This window comes from Pristiophorus japonicus, chromosome 17 (genome assembly GCF_044704955.1).
Source record: "Pristiophorus japonicus isolate sPriJap1 chromosome 17, sPriJap1.hap1, whole genome shotgun sequence".
Classification (NCBI taxonomy): Eukaryota; Metazoa; Chordata; class Chondrichthyes; family Pristiophoridae; genus Pristiophorus; species Pristiophorus japonicus.
This window is the reverse complement of record NC_091993.1, coordinates 42,583,330-42,606,983: the sequence shown is the minus strand read 5'-3', so window position 1 is coordinate 42,606,983 and position 23,654 is coordinate 42,583,330. Positions and strand designations below refer to the sequence as shown.

Here is a 23,654-nt window from a genome sequence, read left to right as displayed (position 1 = left end):
ACTGATACCAACTTTTAATTTAGTTTATACTTCAGTGTTTGTAACAGTTTGACTGTCAGGGCTCTGCATCACATCGGCTTTTGAGGGCAAATCTCGATTGCCCTCAGTTTCTGTCTGAACCAGATGACCTCAACCATCCGAACTCCATCCAATTTTTAATGCCATTGACCTTATTTCTGCTCATGTTTCCCATTTCCGTGTAACTGTCGGAAAGTGACAGAGCAGCAGCTCCCGCCCTTGGGTCTTGTGTAACATTATTGCAAACTGACAAATGCATCTGCCAGACAGATCTCAGTGCGCAGAATCCTTTGCAAAAACCATCAAAACAAATTAAAGTGGCTAAAAGGGAACAAATAGACGTTTGTTTCCGGTGGGGACTTAACCTCTGTGTTGGTTGTCAGGTCCAAGCTTGAGGAGATCAGTCGGAGGGCTGGCCAGTCTGCAGTTGGATCTTTGGGATGTTAGATTGTGATTTAGCGGAGCAGCGTGGCGGGAGTGTGAGAGCAGACAGGCTGGAGGGGAGAAATAGTTTATTCTTAGTTTGAAAAAAATACAAACCAGGGATGGAAGCGACTGGACCAAGGTAAGTGAGAGTTGGAGGCGTTTGTATCTTGACGGGCTGGTTCTTGACTTTTCGTTTAACCCCTTATTGTGCTGCAACATTTGTTGAAAGTCCTAAAGAAGTGTAAGTTTGGAAGTGCAGAAAGTGAGAGTCTTTCAGGTTTAAATCTTTTGCAGATTTAACTCACAACCCGGTGAAATCGGGATTGTAAGACAAAAAGTGTGTGTATATATACATAGGCCTGTTACATCCACAGATAATCCTACCCTCCATCCTTTAACGAAAGTGAGATTGGTTCAATCATAAAGGGAGTCAAGACACAGTTTGGAATAATTGCATATGCTGATGATAATTTGGTTCTGAGTTGTACAACGTGTGAATTAGGACTGTTGCATTCCACTTACTATACACGTTATTCCCTGTCACAGACTGAACCACAGTCTCAGGCTATTCGGGGTTTTTAGTTTAAGGAAACATTCTGATGCAATCGACATTGTGGTTTCCTGAACTGACCTATTTAATTAAATAGTGCGGAGAACTTGCAGTACAGCAGTGATTAATGGCCGCCCGTGCACTTCCAACATAAAGACTGCGATTATTTCAACATGACTTGAAGTTCTTAAGTGCCAATGCCCACAGCCCGCTGTCCGTATGTCACTGAATCTTTCGGTGAATTTCACTTGTTACATTTCAGGTGCTCCCGACCTGATCTTTGCGCCCCACAGGTGACCCAGAAATCCTCCCATCACTCTCCGACAGCACCTTACACCCCGCTGGCATTTATTCCGGAAGTAATTTGGATGAAAAAAAATACAAATCTTTCAGCCCACCGTTTTTACTTTTTCTAGAATTTTCAGAGCACATAAATTCAAATAAAGTTGTCTCATTTTTTCCGCTAACCACATTTCTAATTCGCCATCTGGCCTCTTTAGTCACAGAAATTGCAACTAAAGACTAACTACTTTTAATCTTCTCAGAATAACCCGGTTACCTTCAGAAGGTCAGGCAGCATCTGTGGAGAGAGTTTCAGATCTGGGACCTTTCATCAGAACTGGAAGATGTTAGAGATGTGACGGGTTTTAAGCAAGAGCGGGGGCAGGGAAAGGGGGACAAAGAACAAAAGGGAAAGGTTGGAAGGCAGAAGAGATTAAATGACAAAAGGGATGATGGTGTAAGGCAATGGGACAGGTATAGAAACGAAAGGTGGGTCTGGAGGAGGTGTAAATGGTTACAGCAGAATAGCTGAGTGAATTTAAGAACATAAGGAATAGGATCAGGAGTAGGCCATTTAATAAGATCATGGCTGATCTGATCATGGATTCAGCTCCACTTCCCTGCCCGCTCCCCATAATCCTTTCTTCCCTTATTGCTCAAAAATCTGTCTATCTCCACCTTAAATATAGTCAATGATCCAGCCTCCATAGCTCTCTGGTGCAGAGAATTCCATAGATTTACAACCCTCCGAGAGGGTCTGAAACTCATCTTAGTTTTAAATGGGCAGCCCTTTATTCTGAGACTATTCCCCCTATGAGTGGAAATAAACCTCTCTGCATCCACCTTGTCGAGACCCCTCATTATCTTATATGTTTCGGTAAGATCACCACTCATTCTTCTGAATTCCAATGAGTATAGACCCAACCTACTTAACCTATCTTCATAAGTCAACCCCCTCATCTCTGGAGTCAACCTAGTGAACCTTCTCTGAACAGCTTCCAATGCAAGTATATCCTTTCTTAAATACGGAGACCAAAACTGTACACAGTATTTTAGGTGTGGCCTCACCAATACCCTGTACAGTTGTAGCAGGACTTCTCTGCTTTTATACTCTTATCAGCCTTGTAATAAAGGCCAACATTCCATTTGACTTCCTGATTATTTGCTGTACCTGCAAACTAACTTTTTGTGTTTATGCACAAGGATCCCAAGGTCCCTCTGTACTGCAGCAGTTTGCAATTTTTCACTGTTTAAATTATAATTTGCTTTCCTATTTTTTCTGCCTAAGTGGATAACCTCACATTTTTCCATATTGTACTCCATCTGCCAAATTTTTGCCCTCTCACTTACCCTGTCTATATCCCTTTGCAGATTTTTTGTGTCCTCACAATTTGCTTTCCCATTTATGTTTATATTATTAGCAAACTTGATTATATTACACTCGGTCCCTTCATCCAAGTCAATATATGCATTATAAATAGTTGAGGCCCCAGCACTGATCCCTGCAGCAGCCCACTAGTTACTGTTTGCCAACCGGAAAATGATCCATTTATCCTGACTCTCTGTTTACTGTTAGTTAGTTAGCGAATCCTCTATCCATGCTAATATATTACCCCAACCCCGTGAACTTTGATCTTGTGCAGTAACCTTTTATGTGGCACTTTATCGAATGCCTTCTGGAAATCCAAATACACCACATCTATTGGTTCCCTCTTGTCCACCCTGCTCGTTACATCCTCAAAGAACTCCAGCAAATTTGTCAAACATGATTTCCCTTTCATAAAACTATGCTGACTCTGCTTGATTGAGTTATGGTTTTCCAAATGTCCTGCTACTGCTTCCTTAATAATGGACTTCAGCATTTTCCCAATGACAGATGTTAGGCTAACTGGTCTATAGTTTCCTGCTTTCTGTCTGCCTCCTTTTTTAAAGTTACATTTGTGGTTTTCTAATCTGCTGGGACCTTCCCAGAATCCAGGGAATTTTGGTAGATTACAACCAATGCATCCACTATCTCTGCAGCCACTTCTTTTAAGACCCTGGGATGCAAGCCAACAGGTCCAGGGGATTTGTCCGCCTTTAGTCCCATTATTTTACCGAGTACTACTTCTTTAGTGATAGTGATTCTATTAAGTTCCTCCCTCCCTATAGCCCCTTGATTATCCACTTTTGGGATGTTTTTAGTGTCTTCTACCGTGAAGATCGATACAAAATATTTGTTCAAAGTCTCTGCCATTTCCCTGTTCCTCATTATTAATTCCCCAGTCTCATCCTCTAGGGGACCAACATTTATTTAGCCATTCTCTTCCTTTTTATGTACCTGGAGTGGGAGTGTGTGTGTGTGTGTGTGTGCTCTAGGTCTATGCAGCAGAGCCTGGTCTCCAATTGTCTTGGATTGGACCAAGACTTTGCTCTGTTGAGCCTGTGTGGTAGCCGGTTTGCAACTACCACCCCACATTCAAGGAATTCACGCACAGACATTTTCCACCCTTTAAAATGAAGTTTGGGACCTGAAATGTCGGCATCTTAGAACTCATATTAGTGTGGAAGCAAGTCATCCTTGACTGCGGGAGACTGCTTAAGAAGAAGAGTAATCTTCCTGTTGTATATATTGAGCTTCAGGTTGCAAACATTGACTCTTTGACTTTCTGTTCTCATTTACAGATTGGCAATGCAAACTGACGAAAACCTCAACGCCCAATCTGCTCTCGAAGATGTTTCCACTGACAGCACAGCTGAGGGGTTTTCACAATATAGAATATCTTGGCTCCTCCATTTATTGCCGCCTTTTCGAAAACTTTTGCTTCTTCAAAATAACTCACCTATCGTGCAGGCGACCCCCAGGCTTCTCGCACCCAAGGACCACGTATTAGAGAAAAGGTGGAGAGCTTTTGATGGCCCAGGGACAGCGAGAGAATTTACACTGCACCTGCTGTATTTGGCAGTTTTTGCTTTAGTTGTACTGGGTTTACTCCACTGGGATGGCAAGATTCAGTTACCACACGGAAAAGAAGCCAAAGGTAAGCTAGTCAGTGCCTTCCAGGTGTAGCGATGCTCAGTGAGGACAAATGATAGATTACTCACCCTGTAGAGCCATGGTCGACCAAAGAGATGAGCGATAACATAAAACAAAAGGAAAGAGCATACAAAAGTGCAAAGAATAGTGTATATCCAGGGAACTAGGAGAGGTATAAAGCACAGCAAAGGGTAGTCAAGGGCAGTGTGGACCTTTTAAAAACAGATGCCAATAATATTGCAAAAGAAAATAAGGAAATGGCAGACTTGTTGAATAATTACTTTGTCGGTCTTCACCTGATATACTTGACATTCCAGGGAAACTAATAATGAGTCAAGGACTGGAACTCACTAAAGTTAAAGTAAGCAAGAAAACAGTATAGAAAAAAACAATGGCATTAAAGACTGACCAACCGCCAGGATCTGACGGTTTCTACCTCAGGGTTGGAATGGAAGTAGGTGAGGAAATTGCTGATGGTTTAGCCATAATCTTCCAAAGCTCTCTCGATTCAGGAATTGTCCCTTTAGATTGGAAAATTGCAAATATAACTCCATTATTTAAGAAAGGTGAGAGAGAGAAACGGGAACTTTTAGACCTATTACTTTAACAGGTTTAGGGAAGTTATTGGAATATATAATTAAGGACAACGTGACTGAGTACTTAGAGAAATTTGAGCTGTTTAGAGAAAGCCAATGTCTAACGAATCTAATTGAATTTTTTGAGTGTTCAACTAAAGTAGTAGAGAGGGGAATGTTGATGGATATAGTTTCTATGAACTTTCAGAAGGCATTCGATAAGGTTCCACAAAAGAGACTGTGAGCTAAAATTAAATCACATGAAATTGAAGTCAAGTTATTGACCTGGTTAGGAGATTGGTTAGGCGATAGAAGAGAGTCGGGATATTGGGTATGTACTTGAATTGGAAGGCAAAACTAGCGGTGTCCGACAAGGATCTGTGCTGGGACTTCAACTATTCACTGTATTTATTAATGACTTTGATAACACAATAGGGAGCCATATATTGAAGTTTGCTGATGACACAAAGATAGGTGGCATAGTAGGTAGTGTGGATGGGAGCGTAACATTACAAAGAAACATTGATCGATCAAGTGAGTGAGCAAAACCATGGTGGATAGATTTCAATGCAGGTAAGTGCATGGTCATCCATTTTGGACCAAAAAAACAACAGATCTGAGTATTTGTTTAAATGGTGAGAAGCTAGGAACAGTGGAGGTCCAAAGAGATTTAGGGGCCCAAGAACACAGATCATTAAAATGTCAAGAGCAGGTACCAAAAAAAATTGAATTTTAGCCTTTATAACTAGGAAGGCAAGAATATAAAGAGGCGGAAGTTTTGCTACAGCTATACAAAGCCCTGGTTAGACCACATCGGGAGCACTGTGTACAGTTCTGGGCCCCGCACCTTAGAAAGGATATATTGGCCTGGGAAGGAGCAGCACAGATTCACCAGAATATTACCAGGGCTCCAAGGGTTAAATTATGTGGAGAGCTTACATAAACTATACTTGTGTTCCCTGAATGTAGAAGGTTAAGGGGTGATTTGATTGAGGTTTTTAGGATTTTGAAAGGATGGATAGAGAGAAACCTTTTCGTTGGTGGGCGAGTCTAGGACAAGGGAACATAACCTTAAAATCAGAGCCAGGCCATTCGGGAACGAAGTTAGGAAACACTTCTTCATGCAAAGGGTGGTAGAAGTGTGGAGCTCGATTATTAATGTTAAATCTGTGATTGATAGATCTTTGCTAGCCAAGGGTATTAAGCAATATGGAGCCAAGCTGGGTAAATGCATTTAGTATACAGACCAACCATGATCTCATTGAATGGTAGGATAGGCTCGAGGGGCTGAATGGCCTCCTCCCATTCCTATGTTCCATTCTTTAACTGAGCTTTTACATACTGTAGGAGGAAACTCTACCTTCTTGGGCTCCAGGGAAAGCATGTACTATCCATTACTTGAAAATGCTGTCATGGTGCTATTTATAAGTGAGGCTGCTCTTTGTTTCATACTCCCATATAATACAGATCGCTCCATAGCACCAGTTTGTTTTGACTTGAAGCTAAGTGTAAACTGACTAACTAGTGACCTCCAGCTCGCCAGTAGCAAAAGAAAACCTAGGTCCCTGCATGCTGTTGGGATGGATAGGTGACATTGTGGTGTGTGGGGCAGATGTTGGTGAAGGTATGTAGACCCAGCTTGTAAAGCCACAGCTTGTTTTGTTGCTGTGTATTGGGCACTGGCCAAAGGGCGTACTGCATGACCACAGCTGGAGCAGGCAATCTGTGCTTAGTGCATAGTTCAAGCTCAGGGTGGGTGCAACAGAGGCACCCACCCTGAGCAATAGGCAGTGCATGAGACGGCTATACCTCACTAAAGAGGCCGTGGATGAGGACTCATGAGTGACATCAGCTCTGCACTGCAGACAGTTTTCATCAAGCAACAAGGAACTTGCAAAGGATAAGACAGTTTTCAGTTGAGCACTTTATAACCCAGGTCACAGATGTCCCGTGCTCCCATGCTTTGACTGTCGGCATGCAGAGACAGAAGGAGCAGATGGGGTTTTATAAAGATTTTTAAAAGAGTTCTTAGTGCACCATCGACTGAACCCATGTGGCAATTCAAGCACCTGTGCATTCAACAACAGAAAAGGATATCACACAACGGTCATCCAACTGATCTGCGACCACTGACAATGAATTATATGCATGTAATATATAAAGACAGGACGGGAGAGTGGAGAGCACCAGTTCCAACTGTCACAGGTCGGGAGAGTGGAGAGCACCAGTTCCAACTGTCACAGGTCGGGAGAGTGGAGAGCACCAGTTCAAACTGTCACAGGAGCATCCAGTCGTGCCCCGGTAACTACCCCCAAAGGAAGTGGAGTTTGGGAAATTGCACTCCGCTTCCATTGAGGGGTGGTAAGGCCAATTCTGCGGCAGGAGCAGGACTTCCACGCTGGGGGCTAAAATTCCTGGCCCCAGAAGGTTACCACCCCCAAGATGGGAGCCTGTGCGGGGAGGCAGAGGGAAGTTGAGGGGAGACAGGGGCGGGGGATGGAGGGAAGAGTGGTGGAGGTGGGGGGTGGAGAAACCCAGGGCGGGGGACAGGAGGGGCCACATTGCAGCGGAGGTCTGGGGGGGGGGCAAAATGTGTTGGAGGGGCGGGCTCTGTGGCTCGGTGCAGGGAGTGTTCAGAGTGGGGTGCACAGGTTGACTGCGCAGATGGCGGTTGGTGGATGTGGTGTAGTTGGCGTCGCGGGGGCATGGCTCCGGGGTGGCTGGGGCTGGGGGCTCGACATGCAGGGGTGTTCGGCATTTGGGAAGGATTCTGACGGGACAGGGTGGGTTGGGTGCGGGGGGTGTGTTCCCGGTGTTGGGTGGGTCCGGAGCTGGTGGCGGGGCACACTCTTGGGATGAGGGTAGGCTGTTTGGGGCTGGGATTGGGAGAGACTTCTTCACTCGGGGAGCTGTTGGCCTGTGGGGTTCCCTGCCGCGGAGAGTTCTTGATGCCAGTTCATTGGATGTGTTCAGGAGGGAGTTGGATGTGGTCCTTGCGGCTGGGGGGGTCGGGGGGTGTGGAGGGGGCGTGGGGGGGAGGTGCTGGGGTGGGTGATCAGCCATGATCTTGTTGAATGATTGTGCAGGCTCGAATGGCCTGCTCCTGCACCTATTTTCTATGTTTCTATGTACGTGCATGGTTTACAGCGAGTGAAAACAAGTTGCATTGTTGGCTCTTCAGTTAGATGGATTAGCCCCTCAGCACAGACCATAAAATGATGCACATTTAAGAGACAGAAACATCACAGACAGATGTTTTGATTATTCAAGCAGTGGCCCTGATGGTTGAACTACGCCAGGTGCGCTCTGCTGCCTGAAGTGCAATATAACCATCAGCAGTTATATGGTTCATACAAAGTTTAGCTGAATGTTATAATCTCATCCCCATGTTCAAATCCCTTCACTACCTTGTTGCTCCCTATCTCTGTAACCTTCTCTACCCACACAGACCTCCGCAAACTCTTGAGTTCCTCCAACTCGGGCCTCTTGTAGATACTGAAATCCCTTCTCGCCTTCCATTGGCAGCCATGCCTTCAGGCATCTAGGACCAAACCTCTCCACCTCTGCTCCTTAAATCTCACCTCTTTGATCAAGTTTTGATCACTCCTAATACCGGCTTCTTTGGCTCGGTGTCTATTTTTGTCTGATTACACTGCTGTGAAGTGCAACATTTTTCTATGTTGAATGCTATATAAATTGGGGTCGTAAGGGGTCGAAATTTGGTCCCGCCGTTTTTGAGGCGGTGTCACCGCCTGAGTGCTGATTTTACCGTCGGGCGTTAGGTGCAGGCTCCAACTGCCAGATTCAGTTTTGTGCCCAAAGATGAGAGAGCAGTGCTAAAAGTGGCATTGCACACTCCTCCTCAGGCGGGAGCTCAGGAGGCGTCTAACTCTCCCCACGGGAGGCTGCCACCATGCTGGGTGAAAAACAGGAAGAAAAGGGAAGAAAAAAAAACCTCAAACTTCTCCAATCCACACACAAACTTCCCCACTGTTACAACTAATGAATAAAATGAAGAAATAAATAAAGAAAAAAACTTACCTTGCTCGCTGGGAGATTCCGCCCGAGTTCCGCTGTTTACTCACCACTTTTTCCTGGCTGCACATCTGCTTGCCGGTACGGCAGCCGTACAAAGCAAATATCGCAACAGAGGCGCCAAAGAGGCGTTGTAGGCTTCATGACGTCACCACGCGGGTGCCTCTTAGCGCCTCTGCCAAAGAGCCGACAGAATTTCAGCTGGGGCATGGATGCCCATTACCGTCGAAGGAAGGCCTTTGCCGCCCGTTTGCCGTCTCCCGCGCGCGGTAACAGGCGGCGGCAACAACCGAATTTTGACCCCTAAATACCTTGTCTGCAGAAAGTTTGTCCGAATATTTAAGAGATGACAGAATTCATTGTAATTATTAGCTGTATTTGAATAATTGCAGTCGGTCTTCAGTCACTCTGGTGGATTACTGTAGAATCTTTTTGGCCCCCCTGTCGCCGGGCTGGCTCTGAACCACATTCAGTACTTTGTGTTAAATTTGCAGCAGCTAACAAACTTTCAAACTGTAATTCTAAGATACACACGGCACCCGCCACTGACACTTGTAACTTACTTTGATTGTCATTGGCCAATTATCTCCATATATGGCAGTCTCCATTTGTGGGCTGCTCCACGTATTTGCATTAATTTATTTTCTCACCTTGCTACTTTGCTTCAAGTTTGTCGCCCTCCTGATATCCTACCAGCACCTCCTGGTAGATTACCCTGCATTTACCTCCTTCATATGCCCACTTCACTCTCTGTGAATTAGTGGATTCTCCCCACCCTCTCTCCAAATAGCCTTATGCTGCCTACTATAATCTTCATATTATAATGTGCAGTTCTTGGTTTCAGTTATGGGTCAGTGATAGCACGCGCGCCTCTGATTCAGAAGGCCATGGGTTCAAGTCCCAGTCCAGAGACTTGAGCACATAATCTAGGCTGACACTCCCAGTGCAGTACTGAGGGAGGACTACACTGTCGGAGGTGCCGCCTTTCAGGTAAGATGTTAAACCAAGGCGCCGTCTGCCCTTTCAGGTGGATGTAAACGATCCCATGGCACTATTTTGAAAAAGAGCATGGGAATTGTCCTCTGTATCCTGGCTAATATTTATTCCTCAACCAAGATTACTAAAAACAGATTATCTTGTTATTTGTTTCATTGCTGTTTCTGGGGGCTTGCTGTGCACAAATTGGTTGCCATGTTTCCTACATTACAACAGTGACTACACTTCAAAAGTACATAATTGGTCCTGCGGTTGTGAAAGGCGCTCCAAAAATGCAAGTATTTCTTTTTTACACTCTTCATGACTGCCCTTCCATTTCTCATAGATATGGCTTAGTCCACAGCTGGATTGGGGTGATTGTGCAATGCTTCGTTCCAGCTGAGTACCTCCCTCCTGCCCCTTGCCTAAACCTTCATTCCCTTCTCCCATTGCCATTTTACTGAATCCTTTTTCCACCGTTGAGTCCTGGTGTCTCAGTCCTTGTTCCTTGTGACCTGGTCTCCCTGCCCAGGGATCCAGTCCCATTTAGACTTGTCTTTTTTTAGAAAGAGATCAAAGTGGAGATGTGAAGCATGCAGGGGCATCACAAGGACATGGAGATTCTGGAAAAAGTGTGGGGACTTGGAAAAGGTGGCATACAATGAAAGATGCAGAGGAGGTGTCTCAGCGACATGAGGGAGCAAAGCGGCAGCAGCAAAAACAGAGCGGGGCGACTCCGATTCAACAACAACAACAAAACATCAAAGAGTGATGTTACAGGAGAGCAGGTAAGTGATTGGTTGGTGAGTAGTACAGCTTTACTTTGCTTTCTAAGTTCGGGAAGGGGTTAAATTAAACACTGAGGAACTAACTTGCTGGTACTTATTAAGTTAATAACTTAAAACATAAAATAATTAAACAATACTAAAATATCGATTGAATCAAAGATTTAACTAATTCATTAATAAATAAAACAAGGTTAGAGGTGGCAGGGCAGATGGTGTGCTGTAACTGCAACATGTGGGAGAGCAGCGGGATCCCGAGCAACCACATCTGCAGTAAGTGTCTGCAGCTCGAGGAACTTCAGCTCAGAGTTGTTGATCTGGAGTAGGAGTTGCAGACATTGCGATGCATCAGGGAGGGAGAGAGTTACCTGGATACTTTGCTCCAGGAGGTAGTCACACCCCTAAGATTCAACGGTACTTTAGAGATAATCAATGGTCAGGGACAGGAGGGTGTGACTGCGAGTCAGGATGGTACGGGGACCCAGGATGCAGTGATGGAGGAGCCTCAACCCCTGACCCTGTACAAGGTACTTGCTCCCTGTATGGATGAGGAAAAGGACTATAGGGAGGATGGGCAAACTGACCACAGCACTGTGGTACAGGGGACCATCCAAGTGGGGGGAGTTTGAAGAAATGTGGTAGTGGCAGGGGACAGTATAGTCAGGGGGAGAGATACTATTCTCTGCAGCTGCGACAGGGAGTTCCAAAGGTTGTGTTGCCTGCCTGGTGGCAGGATTAAGGATATCTCCTCACGGCTGGAGAAGAACTTGGCGTGAGAGGTGGATGATCCAGTTGTCATGGTCCATGTAAGAACCAATGACATAGGTAGAACCAGGAATGAGGTTCTGCTGAGGGAGTTTAAGGAGCTAGGGTCTAAATTAATAAGCAGAACCTCAAGGGTAATAATCTCTGGATTACTACCTGAGCCACGCACAAATTGCCATAGGGTTGAGCATATCAGAGAGTCAAATGCATGGCTGAAAGAGTGGTGTGGGAGGTGGGGGTTTCAATTCATGGGGCACTGGCACCAGTACTGGGGAAAGAGCTAGCTGTTCCGTCGGATGGGTTCCACTTAAACTAGGCTGGTAGATAGGGCTTTAAACTAAAAAAAATGGGGGTGGGGGGATGAAGGGTCAGGTGAGGGGAGGTTTAGATATCCAAAGAGAAAGGTCAATGCAATGGAGCAGTGTAGCGATTTGGGTAAAAATAAGCAGAGTGTGACAGGAAGGGAGAGAGTTTAATGGTAGCAGTGCAACAGAGAATAAGGTCAAAGCAGGGAATAATGGTAAAAAAAACTAAATTAAAGACTCTTTATCTAAATGCACGGCGCATTCGTAACAAGATAGACAAACTAGTGGCACAAATAGAGATAATTGGGTTTGATCTAATAGCCATTACAGAGACGTGGTTGCAAGGTAACCATGGTTAGGAACTAAAGGTTCCAGGGTTCTTGATGTTTCAAAAAGGCAGGCAGACTGGTAAAGAAGGGTGGAGGGGGGGTGCGGGTTGTGGTAGCCCTGATAATAAAGGATGACATAAGGACAGTAGAGAGAAACGATCTTGGCTCGGAAGATCAAGGTGTAGAATCAGTATGGGTGGAGGTAAGGAACAACAAGGGTCAAAAAACACTGGTGGGACCCCTAAAAGTAGCTATACTATTGGACAGAATATTAATCAAGAAATAATAGGAGCTTGTAACAAAGGTAATGCAATATTCATGGGGAATATTAATAAGAACATAAGAAGTAGGAGCAGGAGTAGGATATTTGGCCCCTTGAGCCTGCTCCGTCATTCAATAAGATCATGACTGATCTGATCTTGGCCTCAACTCCACTTCCCTGCCCACTCCCCATAATGCTTGACTCCCTTATCATTCAAAAATCTGTCTATCTCCACTTTAAATATATTCAATGACCCAGCCTCCACAGCTCTCTGCAGTAGGCAATTCCAAAGATTCATGACCATCTGAGAAGAAATTCCTCTTCATTTCGTTATAAATGGGCGACCCCTTATTCTGAAACTATGCCCCCTAGTTCTAGTTTCCCCCATGAGGGGAAACATCCTCTCTGCATCTACCCTGTCAAGCCCCCTCAGAATCTTATACGTTTCAATAAGATCATCTTTCATTCTTCGAAAAGCCAATGAGTATAGGCCCAACCTGCTCAACCTTTCTTCATAAGACAAACCCTTTATCTCAGGAATCAACCTCATGAACCTTTTCTGAACTGCCTCCAATGTAAGTATATCCCTCCTTAAAAAAGGAGACCAAAACTATACACAGTAGTCTTACCAATACCCTGTACGGTTGTAGCAGGACTTCCCTACTTTTATACTCCATCCCCCTTGCAATAAAGGCCAGCATTCCATTTGCCTTCCTAATTACTTGCTGTACCTGCATGCTAACTTTTTGTGTTTCATGTACAAGAACCCCCAGATCTCTCTGTACCGCAGCATTTTATAATGTCTCCCCATTTAAATAATAATTTGCTTTTTTATTTTTCCGACCAAAGTGGATAACCTCACATTTTCCCACATTATACTCCATCTGCCAAATTTTTGCCCACTCACTTAGCCTATCTACATTCCTTTGCAGATTCTTTGCATCCTCCTCACAACTTGCTTTACCACCTATCTTTGTATCATCAGCAAACTTGGCTACATTACACTCGGTCCCTTCATCCAAGTCATTAATATAGATTGTAAATAGTTGAGGACCCAGCACCAATCCCTGTGGCACCCCACTAGTTACAGTTTGGCAACCTGAAAATGACCCATTTATCCCGACTCTCTGTTTTCTGTTAGTTAGCCAATCCTCCATCCATGCTAATATATTACCCCCAACCCTGTGAGCGCTTATCTTATGCAATAACCTTTTATGTAGCACCTTATCAAATGACTTCTGGAAATCCAAATACACCACATCCACTGGTTCCCCCTTATCCACCCTGCTCGTTACATCCTCACAGAACTCCAGCAAATTTGTCAAACATGATTTCCCTTTCATAAAACCACGCTGACTCTGCTTGACTGTATTATGATTTTCTAAATGTCCTGCTGTTACTTCCTTAATAATGGACTCCAACTTTTTCTCAATGACAGATGTTAGGCCACCTGGTCTATAGTTTCCTGCTTGCTGTCTCTTTCCTTACTTGAATAGGGACATTACATTTGCAGTTTTCCAATCCGCTGGGACCTCTCCAGAATCCAGTATATTTTGGTAGATTACAACCAATGCATCCACTATCCCTGCAGCCATGTTTAAGAACGTAGGATGCAAGCCATCAGGTCCAGGGGACTTGACACCTTTAGTCCCATTAGTTTGTCTCGTACATTTTCTCTAGTGATAGTGATTGTTTTAAGTTCCCCCTCCCAATAGCCCATTGATTATCAATTATTGGGATGTTTTTAGTGTCTTCTGTCGTGAAGATTGATATAACATATTTGTTCAGAGGCTCTGCCATTTCCCTGTTTCCCATTATTAATTCCCCAGTCTCATCCTCTAGGGGACCAACATTTACTTTAGCTATGCACTTCCTTTTTATATACCTCTTACAGAAGCTCTTACTGTTTTTTTATATTTCTTGCTAATTTACTCTCATAAACTTCTCTCTATTATTTCTAAAAAGTTTCCTAATCCTCTGGCCTACCACTAATCTTTGCAACATTGTGTGCCTTTGTTTTCAATTTGTTAACTTCCTTAGTTAGCCACAGGTGGTTCATCCTTCTCTTAGAGTCTTTCTTTCTCATTGGAATATATCTTTGCTGAGAGTTATGAAATATCTCCTTAAATGTTTGCTACTGCTTATCTACTGTCTTTCCCTTTAATCTATTTTCCCAGTCCACTTTAGCCAACTCTGCCTTCATAACTTTGTATGAAGTAATTTTCTAATCTTCATAAAGACTGGACAAATCAAATTGGCAAAGGTAGTCTGGAGGATGAGTTCATGGAATGCATTCATAGAAACATAGAAATTTACAGCTCAGAAGGAGGCCATTTTGGCTCATCGTGTCCGCGCCGGTCGACAAAGAGCTGCACGGCTCCTGGTCAGTAACCCTAAAGGTTACATATAAACCTATGAACAATGACGGAAAGGCAAAGAACACCCAGCCCAACCAGCCCGCCTCACACAATTGCGATTTCCCCTTATACTGAAAACATTCTATACTCCACCCCAACCGGAACCATGTGATCTCCTGGGAGAGGCAAAAACCAGATAAAAGCCCAGGCCAATTTAGGGAGAAAAAAATCTGGGAAAATTCCTCTCCAACCCATCCAGGCGATCGAAACTAGTCCAGGAGATCACCCTGGCCGTATTCTATTCTCTGTTTACCATTATATCTGCGCTGTCCAACAAAAGGTTATTCAGTCTAATCCCAATTACCAGCTCTAGGTCCGTAACCCTGCAGGTTACTGCACTTTAAGTGCCCACCCAACCATCTCTTAAAAGTGGTGAGGGTTTCTGCATTCACCACTCTTCCAGGCAGCGAGTTCCAGATCCCCACAACCCTCTGTGTAAAGAAGCCCCCCCTCAAATCCCCTCTAAACCTTCCACCAACCACCTTAAAACTATGCCCCCTTGTAATAGACCCCTCCACCAATGGAAATATACCCTTACTATCCACTGTGTCCAGACCCCCCAATATTTTGTACACCTTGATGAGGTCTCCTCTCAGCCTCCTCTGTTCCAATGAGAACAAACCCAGCCTATCCAATCTCTCCTCATAACTAATATTCTCCATTCCAGGCAACATCCTAGTAAATCTTCTCTGCACCCTCTCTAGGCAATCACGTCCTTCCTATTATACAGCGACCAAAACTGCACGCAGTACTCCAGCTGTGGCCTAACCAAAGTATAACACAGTTTAAGCATAACCTCTTTGCTCTTATATTCTATGCCTCGGCCAATAAAGATAAGCATTCCGTATGCCTTCTTAACCACCTTAGCCACCTGGCCTGCTACATTCAGGGATCTGTGGACAAGGACTCCCAAGGTTCCTTTGTTCATCAACACTATTAAGTGGCCTACCGCTTATTAGCCCTCCCAAAGTGCATCATCTCAACTTCTATGAATTAAATTCCATTTGCCACTGCTCTGCCCACCTGACCAGTAGATTGATATTCTCCTGCAGTCCATGACTTTCCTCTTCATTATCAACTACACAGCCAATTTTAGTGTCATCTGCAAATGTCTTAATCATACTCCCTATATTCAAATCTAAATCGTTGATATATACTACAAAAAGCAAGGGACCCAGTACTGAGCCCTGTGGAACCCACTGGAAACATCCTTCCAGTCTCAAAAACATCCATCAATCATTACACTTTGCTTCCTACCTCCAAGCCAATTTTGGATCCAACTTGCCACTTTGCCCTGTATCCCATGGGCTTTAACCTTATCAAAAGCCTTGCAAAAGTCCATATACTACATCGTACACACTCATCGACCCTCTTGGTTACCGCCTCAAAAAATTCAATCAGGTTAGTCAAACTTGATCTTCCCTTAACAAATCCGTGCTGACTGTCCCTAATTAGTCGTTGCATTTCCAAATACAGATTTATCCTGTCTTTCAGGATTTTTTCCAATAATTTTAACACCACTGAGGTTAGGCGGACAGGCCTGTAAGGCCTATCCCTTTTTCCCTTCTTAAACAAGGGTACTACATTAGCAGTCCTCCAATCCAGCGGCACCATGCCCAGATCCAAAGAGGATTGGAAAATGATGGTCAAGGCCTCTGCTATTTCCTCTTTTACTTCGCTCAACAGCCTGGGATGCATTTCATCCGGGCCTGGGGACTTATCTACTTTCAAAGCTGCTAACCCCCTTAATACTTCCTCTCTCACTATATTTATTTCATCCAGAATATCACACTCCTCTTCGATAGCACTTTCTGCATTACCCCTTTCCTTTGTGAAAACAGATGCAAAGTATTCGTTAAGAACCCTACCAACATCTTCCGCCTCCACACAAAGATTGCCCTCATGGTCTCTAATAGGCCATACCCTTTCTTTAGTTGCCCTCTTACTCTTAATATATTTATATAACATCTTCGGGCTTTCCTTAATTTTACTCGCCAAGAAATTCTCGTGCTCTCTCTTAGCATTCCTAATATCCTTTTTAATTTTGCCTCTTAATTTTCCATATTCCTCTAAAGATTCTAAAGTATTTAGCCGTTGGTATGTGACATAAGCTTCCCTTTTTTTCTTAATCCTCCCCTGAAAGTCCCTAGACATCCAGGGGGCTCTAGAATTATTTTTCCCAGCCTTTTTCTTTAAGGGCACAAGTTTGGCCTGAGCCTTCCGGATTTCCTTCTTGAATGCCTCCTACTGTCCCGACACCGATTGACCCACAAGTAGCTGTTTCCAGTCCACTATGGCCAAATCACTCCTTAACTTAGCAAAATTAGCTTTTCCCCAATTCGAAACTTTTATTCCAGGCCTATTCTTGTCGTTATCCATAACCAACTTGAATCTGACTGAATTATGGTCAATGGCACCAAGTGCTCTCCCACTAATACCCCTTCAACCTGCCCAGCTTCATTCCCCAAAACTAAATCCAAGACCGCCCCCTCTCGTGTTGAGCTTTCTACATACTGACTAAAAAAATTCTCTTGAATGCATTTCAAGAATTCCACACCCTCTATACCTTTCACACTAAATTTGTCCCAATCAATATTTGGGTAGTTAAAATCCCCTACTATTACTACCCTATGGTTTTTAGACTTCACAGCAATTTGCCTCCATATTTGCTCCTCTATCTCCCTCCACTGTTTGGGGGTCTATAATACACACCCAGCAGTGTGATTGCCCATTTTTTATTTTTCAATTTAACCCATATGGCCTCATTTGATGATCCCTCTAACATATCATCCCTCCTCACCGTTGTAATAGTTTCTTTAATCAGTACCGCAACCTCCCCCCCCCTTTTACCCCCCTCTCTGTCTGGTCTAAAAATCCTGTAGCCAGGAATATTGATCTGCCAAACCTGCCCCTCTTTCAGCCATGTTTCTGTAATGGCTATAATGTCATACTCCAAATGTATACCTGTGCTCTTAGCTCATCTGCCTTATTCGCGAAACTCCTTGCATTAATGTATATACCATCAGCAAAGGAAGACCTCCTTGCCCTGTTTCCTCTGTCTTACAGATTCGCTTTCTAGATTCTTCCTATCCAATTTCTGCTTTACTTCCTTTCCTTTTGAATTTGTTCTCAGGTTCCCATCCCCCTGCCAAGCTAGTTTAAACTTTCCCCAACAGCACTAGCAAAACTACCCGCGAGGATATTGGTCCCGGCGCTGTTGAGGTACAACCCGTCCGGTTTGTACAGGTCGCATCTCCCCCAGAAGCGGTCCCAATGCCTCAAGAATTTAAAGCCCTCCCTCCTACACCAACTTTCCAGCCACACGTTCATCCTCTCCATCCTTCTATTCTTATACTCCTTAGCATGTGGCACCGGTAGTAACCTGGAGATTACTACCTTTGAGGTCCTACCCTTTAATTTTCTTTCTAGCTCCTTGAATTCTCCCTGTAGGACCTCATCCCTCATTTTACCTATGTCATTGGTCCCGATATGGACCACGACCTCTCACTGTTTTCCTTCCCCCCCCCCCGCCCAGGATGCCCTGCATCTGCTCTGTGACATCCTTGACCCTGGCATCAGGGAGGCACAAAACCATTCGGGAGTCAATACTACGGCCGCAGAAATGCCTGTCTGTTCCCCTAACTATAGAATCCCCTATCCCTAGCGGTCTTTTGTTCTTCGTCCTCCCCCCCGTGCAGCTGAGTCACCCATGGTGCCTTGAAATTGGCTCTGGCAGCATTCCTCAGAGGCACCATCATCCTAACCGATACTCAAGTGAATATTGGTTTGAAAGCGAGATGGACTCACAGGTGGACTCCTGCACTACCTGCCTAGCATACTTACTACGTCTGTTGGTCACCCACTTCCCCTCTACCTGCACGCCTTTAAGCTGCGGGGTGACCACCTCCTGAAAGGTGCTATCCACATAGTTCTCAGCCTCACGGATGCACCGTATTGACTCCACCCACTGCTCCAGCTCCAAAATGCGGAGCTCGAGCAGTTGAAGCTGGAGACACCTCCTGCAGACATGGTTGTCTAGGCTGCACGAAGCATTCAGGACTTCCCACATGCCGCAGGATGTGCACTCCACGGGTCTGAGCTGCACTGCCATCCCTCTAGTTAGCCTTATCTAGTTTAAAATCTACTTAAAAAGAAATAGAGAAAAGAGAGCATCAACTCACCTCACTGATCTCTGTGGCCTCCCGAACTCACCGACTTCTCTGGCCTCCCGATCTCTCGGCCTCCGAACTCCCGACCTACTTCAAAAGAAATAGAGAAGAGAGAGCTACTTCCAATTCACCTCCCTGGCCTCCGAACTCCCGGCCTCCGAACTCCCAACCCGCCGACCTCACAGGGCCTACCAAATTGCCGACCTCAGGGCCTATCGACTCACCGACCACTGCGGCCTCCCGAAGTCACCGACCTCTGCGGCCTACCAAACTCACCGACCTCCCGAACTCGGACTCCCCCGGAACTCGGACTCCCCCGCTCTCCAACTCTCCCAGAACTCGGACTCACCCGAACTTGGAATTCGGGAGAGTTTCCTCGAACAATATGTCAGGGAACGAACCAGGGAACAGGCTATTTTAGATTTTGTGTAAAGAGACAGGGTTAATTTGCATTCTCATAGTAAAGAATCCTCTGGGGCAGAGTGATCATAATATTACGTTTGCGAGTGAAAAGCCCAAGTCCGAAACTAGAGTCTTAAACTGAAATAAAGCCAATTACATAGGTATGAAGGGCGAGTTGGTTAAGGTTGATTGGAAAAATTGATGAAAAGGTACGGCATTAAATAAGCAGCGGATAGCATTTAAAGAAATATTTCATACTTCTCAACAAAAATACATTCCATTGATCAACAGAAACGCCATAGGCAAAGTGATCCATCCATGACTAACTAAAGAAGTTAAGGATAAAATTAGGTTGAAAGAAGAAGCTTATAATGTTGTGAAGAATAGTAACCCTGAGGACCGGGAGGGTTTCAGAAACCAGCAAAGGATGACCAAAAAATTGATAAAAAGAAAAAAAATAGACTATGAGAGAAAACTAGCAAGGAATATAAAAACAGATTGTAAGAGCTTCTACAATGTGTAAAAAGGAAGAGAGTAGCAAAAGTTAACAGTGGTCCCTTAGAGGATGAGGTAGGAGAAATTATTATGGGGAATAAGGAAACGACAGAAATGTTAAACAAATATTTTGTATCTGTCTTCACAGTAGAAGATGCAAAAAGCATACCTAAAATAGTGGGGAACCAATGGTATAATGAGGGTTAGAAACTTAATGTAATTAATACAAGTAGTGAAAAAGTACTAGAGAAACTAATTGGATTAAAAGCCGACAAATCCCTAGGATCTGACGGCCTACATCCAAGGGGTCTAAAAGAGGAGGCTGCAAAGATAGTGGATGCATTGGTTTTGATCTTTCAAAATTCCCTAGATTCTAAAATGTCCCAGTGGATTGGAAGGTAGCAAATGTAACACCGCTATTCAAGAAAGGAGGGAGAGAGAAAACGGAACTACAGGCCAGTTAGCCTGACATCAGTTGTCAGGAAAATGGTGGAAAACATTGGTATGGAAGTGGTATCAGGGCACTTAGAAAATCATAACATGATTAGGCAGAGTCAACATGGTTTTATCAAAGGGAAATTGTGTTTGACAAATTTATTGGAGTTTTTGGAGTATTTAACTAGCAGGGTAGATAAAGGGGAACTAGTGGATGTAGTATATTTGGATTTCCAAAAGGCATTCGATAATGTTCCACATAAAAGATTATTATATAAGATATACAAGATCATGAGATTGGAGGTATAGCATGGATAGAGGATTGGTTAATGGACAGAAAACAGAGAGTAGGGCTAAAAAGGTCTTTTTCAGGTTGACGGTTGTAACTAGTGGGGTGCCACAAGGATCAGTGCTGGGGCCCAGCTATTCACAATCTATATTAATGATCGAGATGAAGAGACCAAGTGTAATGTATTCAAGTTTGCTGACAATACAAAGCTAGGTGGGACAGTAAGTTGTGAGGAGAACACAATGCATCTGCAAAGGGACATAGATAGACAAAGTGAATGTGCAGTGTTATATATGTAATAACTCGATAGACTGAATACTGTAAATTAACACAGGTACAAACCTGGCTCTGCTTTATTAGGGCCCGAAGTGATTACATTACATGATAGCTTGCCTTTTATACCTGGGCCGCACACACGTGCGTATAGCCTAATGACCTCCGACAGTAGCGCCACCTGGTGGCTAGTAACCCCAAGCATACATACATGACAATATCCCCCTTTAAGATATTAGTAACAGTCTTTTTACAAATTTAGATGGTCCGGGGCTTTCCGCTCTCGAGTTGATCGTCACAGTTCAACTCCAGCCTTGGGCGAGCGTTCTGAGTCCGTTATGACTGGGGGCTGGGTAGCCGATCTGATGGGAGTGGCAATGACCATGTCAGGGATTGAAAGTGCAGATTCATTGATGACAGCGGAGTCCTCTGATGACTGAGGGTAGGTTGGTTGGTCACCGATTGTGTCTTCCTCAGACTGTTCTGGTTCATCCGTGTGCCGCAGCTTTATCTGATCAACATGTTTCCTGCATGGTTGCCCATTCTTGAGCTTGACGATAAACATTCTGAATCCTTGGCCATAACAGTACCGGCGATCCACTTGGGACCTTGACCATAATTTAGTACATACACAGGATCGTTAACAGAAATGTCGCGTGGCACAGCAGCGCGATCATGATACCACTGCTGACTTTGACATCTGTATTCATCATTCAAGTCAGGGTGGACAAGAGAGAGCTTGGTCTTGAGACCTCTCTTCATCAATAGTTCAGCAGGGGGGACCCCGGTAAGCATATGGGGTCTTGTCCTGTAACCAAGCAATATGCATGACAAGTGAGTTTACAGTGAACCTTGAGTTACACGTTTCATACTCTGCTTGATGGTTTGGACAGCACGCTCTGCTTGACCATTAGATGCGGGTTTGAATGACCTCACATGTTTGATACCATTGAGTTTCATGAACGCTTGAAACTCCAGACTACAACGATGACGGGCAGACCATGAGTGGCAAACATGACACGAAGGCTCTCAATGGTAGCTGTGAATGTACTGAATTACATGATTATACACTCTAGCCACTTGAAATATGCATCCACCACAACTAAAAATATCTTTCCCAGGAAGGGACCTGCAAAGTCGATGTGGATCCTGGACCATGGTTTAGATGGCCACGACCACAGACTCAGCGGCGATTCCGCTGGTGCTTTACTTAGCTGCATGCAAGTGTTGCACTGATGCACACATGATTCCAGATCAGAGTCAATTCCAGGTCACTATACATGAGACCTGGCAATGGCTTTTAGCATGACAATACCGGGATGAGTGCTATGTAGATCATGTACAAATTTCTCTCTGCCTTTCTTAGGCATAACAACACGATTACCCCATAATAAACAATCTGACTGAATGGATAGTTCGTCTTTGCGACGGTTGTAAGGTTTGGTCTCATCACCCATTTGCTTGGGTATGGCAGACCAATCACCACTAAGGACGCAACATTTCACAACTGATAATATCGGGTCCTGGCTGGTCCAGATTTTAACTTGTTGAGCTGTGACAGGGGTTCCTTCACTTTCAAAAGCACCCATAACTAACAGTAGGTCTGCATCTCCGGTGTGGGCAACGGCAGACGGCTCAATGCATCGGCACAATTCTCGGTGCCAGGTCTATGGCGAATGACATAATCATAGGCAGATAATGTCAGCGCCCACCTCTGGATGCGGGACGATGCATTGGTATTTATACCTTTGTTTTCTGAAAACAATGAAATGAGTGGCTTGTGACCTGTTTCCAGTTCAAACCGAAGACCAGACAGGTACTGATGCATCTTTTGAACCCCATACACACAGGCTAATGCTTCTTTTTCTACCTTTGACAAACTTTTAGAAACATAAGCAACAGGTTGTAGTTTACCCGACTCATTAGCTTGTTGGAGCACGCAACCAACTCCATATGACAAAGCATCACAGGTCAATACTAGACGCTTACACGGATCATAACGTACCAGCAGCTTGTTAGAGCAAAGCAGATTAGTAGCTTTCTCAAAAGCTCTATCTTGAGATGCACCCCAAACCCAGTTGTCGCCTTTTCTTAGCAGCATGTGCAGTGGTTCTAATGAAGTGCTCAATCTAGGTAGGAAATTACTGAAGTAGTTGAGTAGACCAAGGAACGAATGCAGCTCCGTCACATTCTGAGGCTTGGGTGCATTTTTGATGGCCTTGGTTTTCGAGTCCGTAGGCCTGATGCTGTCAGCAGCAATTTTCCTTCCCAGGAATTCAACTTCCGGTGCCATGAAGACATATTTCGAACATTTCAGTCTGAGTCCCAATTTGTCCAGATGATGTAGAACCTCTTCCAGGTTGTTCAGATGTTCGGCAGTGTCACGATCAGCATGTCATCTTGGAACACGATGGTGCTAGGGATGGACTTCATTAGATTCTCGATGTTCCTCTGAAATATGGCTGCAGCCGAGCGAATTCCGAAAGGACACCTGTTGTAGATAAACAGTCTTTTTATGAGTGTTGATGCACGTAAGTTTCTTCAACGTCTCGACCAGCTCCTGTGTCATGTAGGCCGACGTCAGATCCAGTTTAGTGAATGACTTCTCCCCGGCTAGCGTTGCAAACAGGTCATCAGCCTTCGGTAACGGGTATTGATCCTATTTGGAAACTTGGTTGATCGTAATCTTGTAGTTCACAAATCCTGATAGTGCCATCACTCTTCAACACAGGAACAATGGGGCTGGCCCATTCGTAAAATTCAACCGGTGATATGACCCCTTCACGCTGGAGTCTGTCCAGTTTGATTTTGACCTTCTCCCTCATCATGTACGGAACCGCCCGAGCTTTAT

At 44.5% G+C, this 23,654-nt stretch overlaps 1 protein-coding gene across 3 annotated transcripts in view; it reads left to right on the top strand.

Moving 5' to 3' along the window:
• Positions 1 to 390: 390 nt before the first annotated feature.
• Positions 391 to 23,654, top strand: part of LOC139227715 (cell surface hyaluronidase CEMIP2-like) — a 198,493-nt gene continuing 175,229 nt past the window's right edge. For 2 of the 3 annotated variants that reach the window (XM_070858683.1, XM_070858682.1), the window contains exons 1-2: positions 392 to 583; positions 3,941 to 4,296. In XM_070858683.1, coding sequence (XP_070714784.1) covers positions 564 to 583; positions 3,941 to 4,296 — 376 coding nt within the window. In that variant the 5' untranslated portion in view covers positions 392 to 563. Of the gene's footprint in view, positions 584 to 3,940; positions 4,297 to 23,654 lie in introns of all 3 variants that reach the window. The other variant, XM_070858684.1, reaches the window with a different exon arrangement.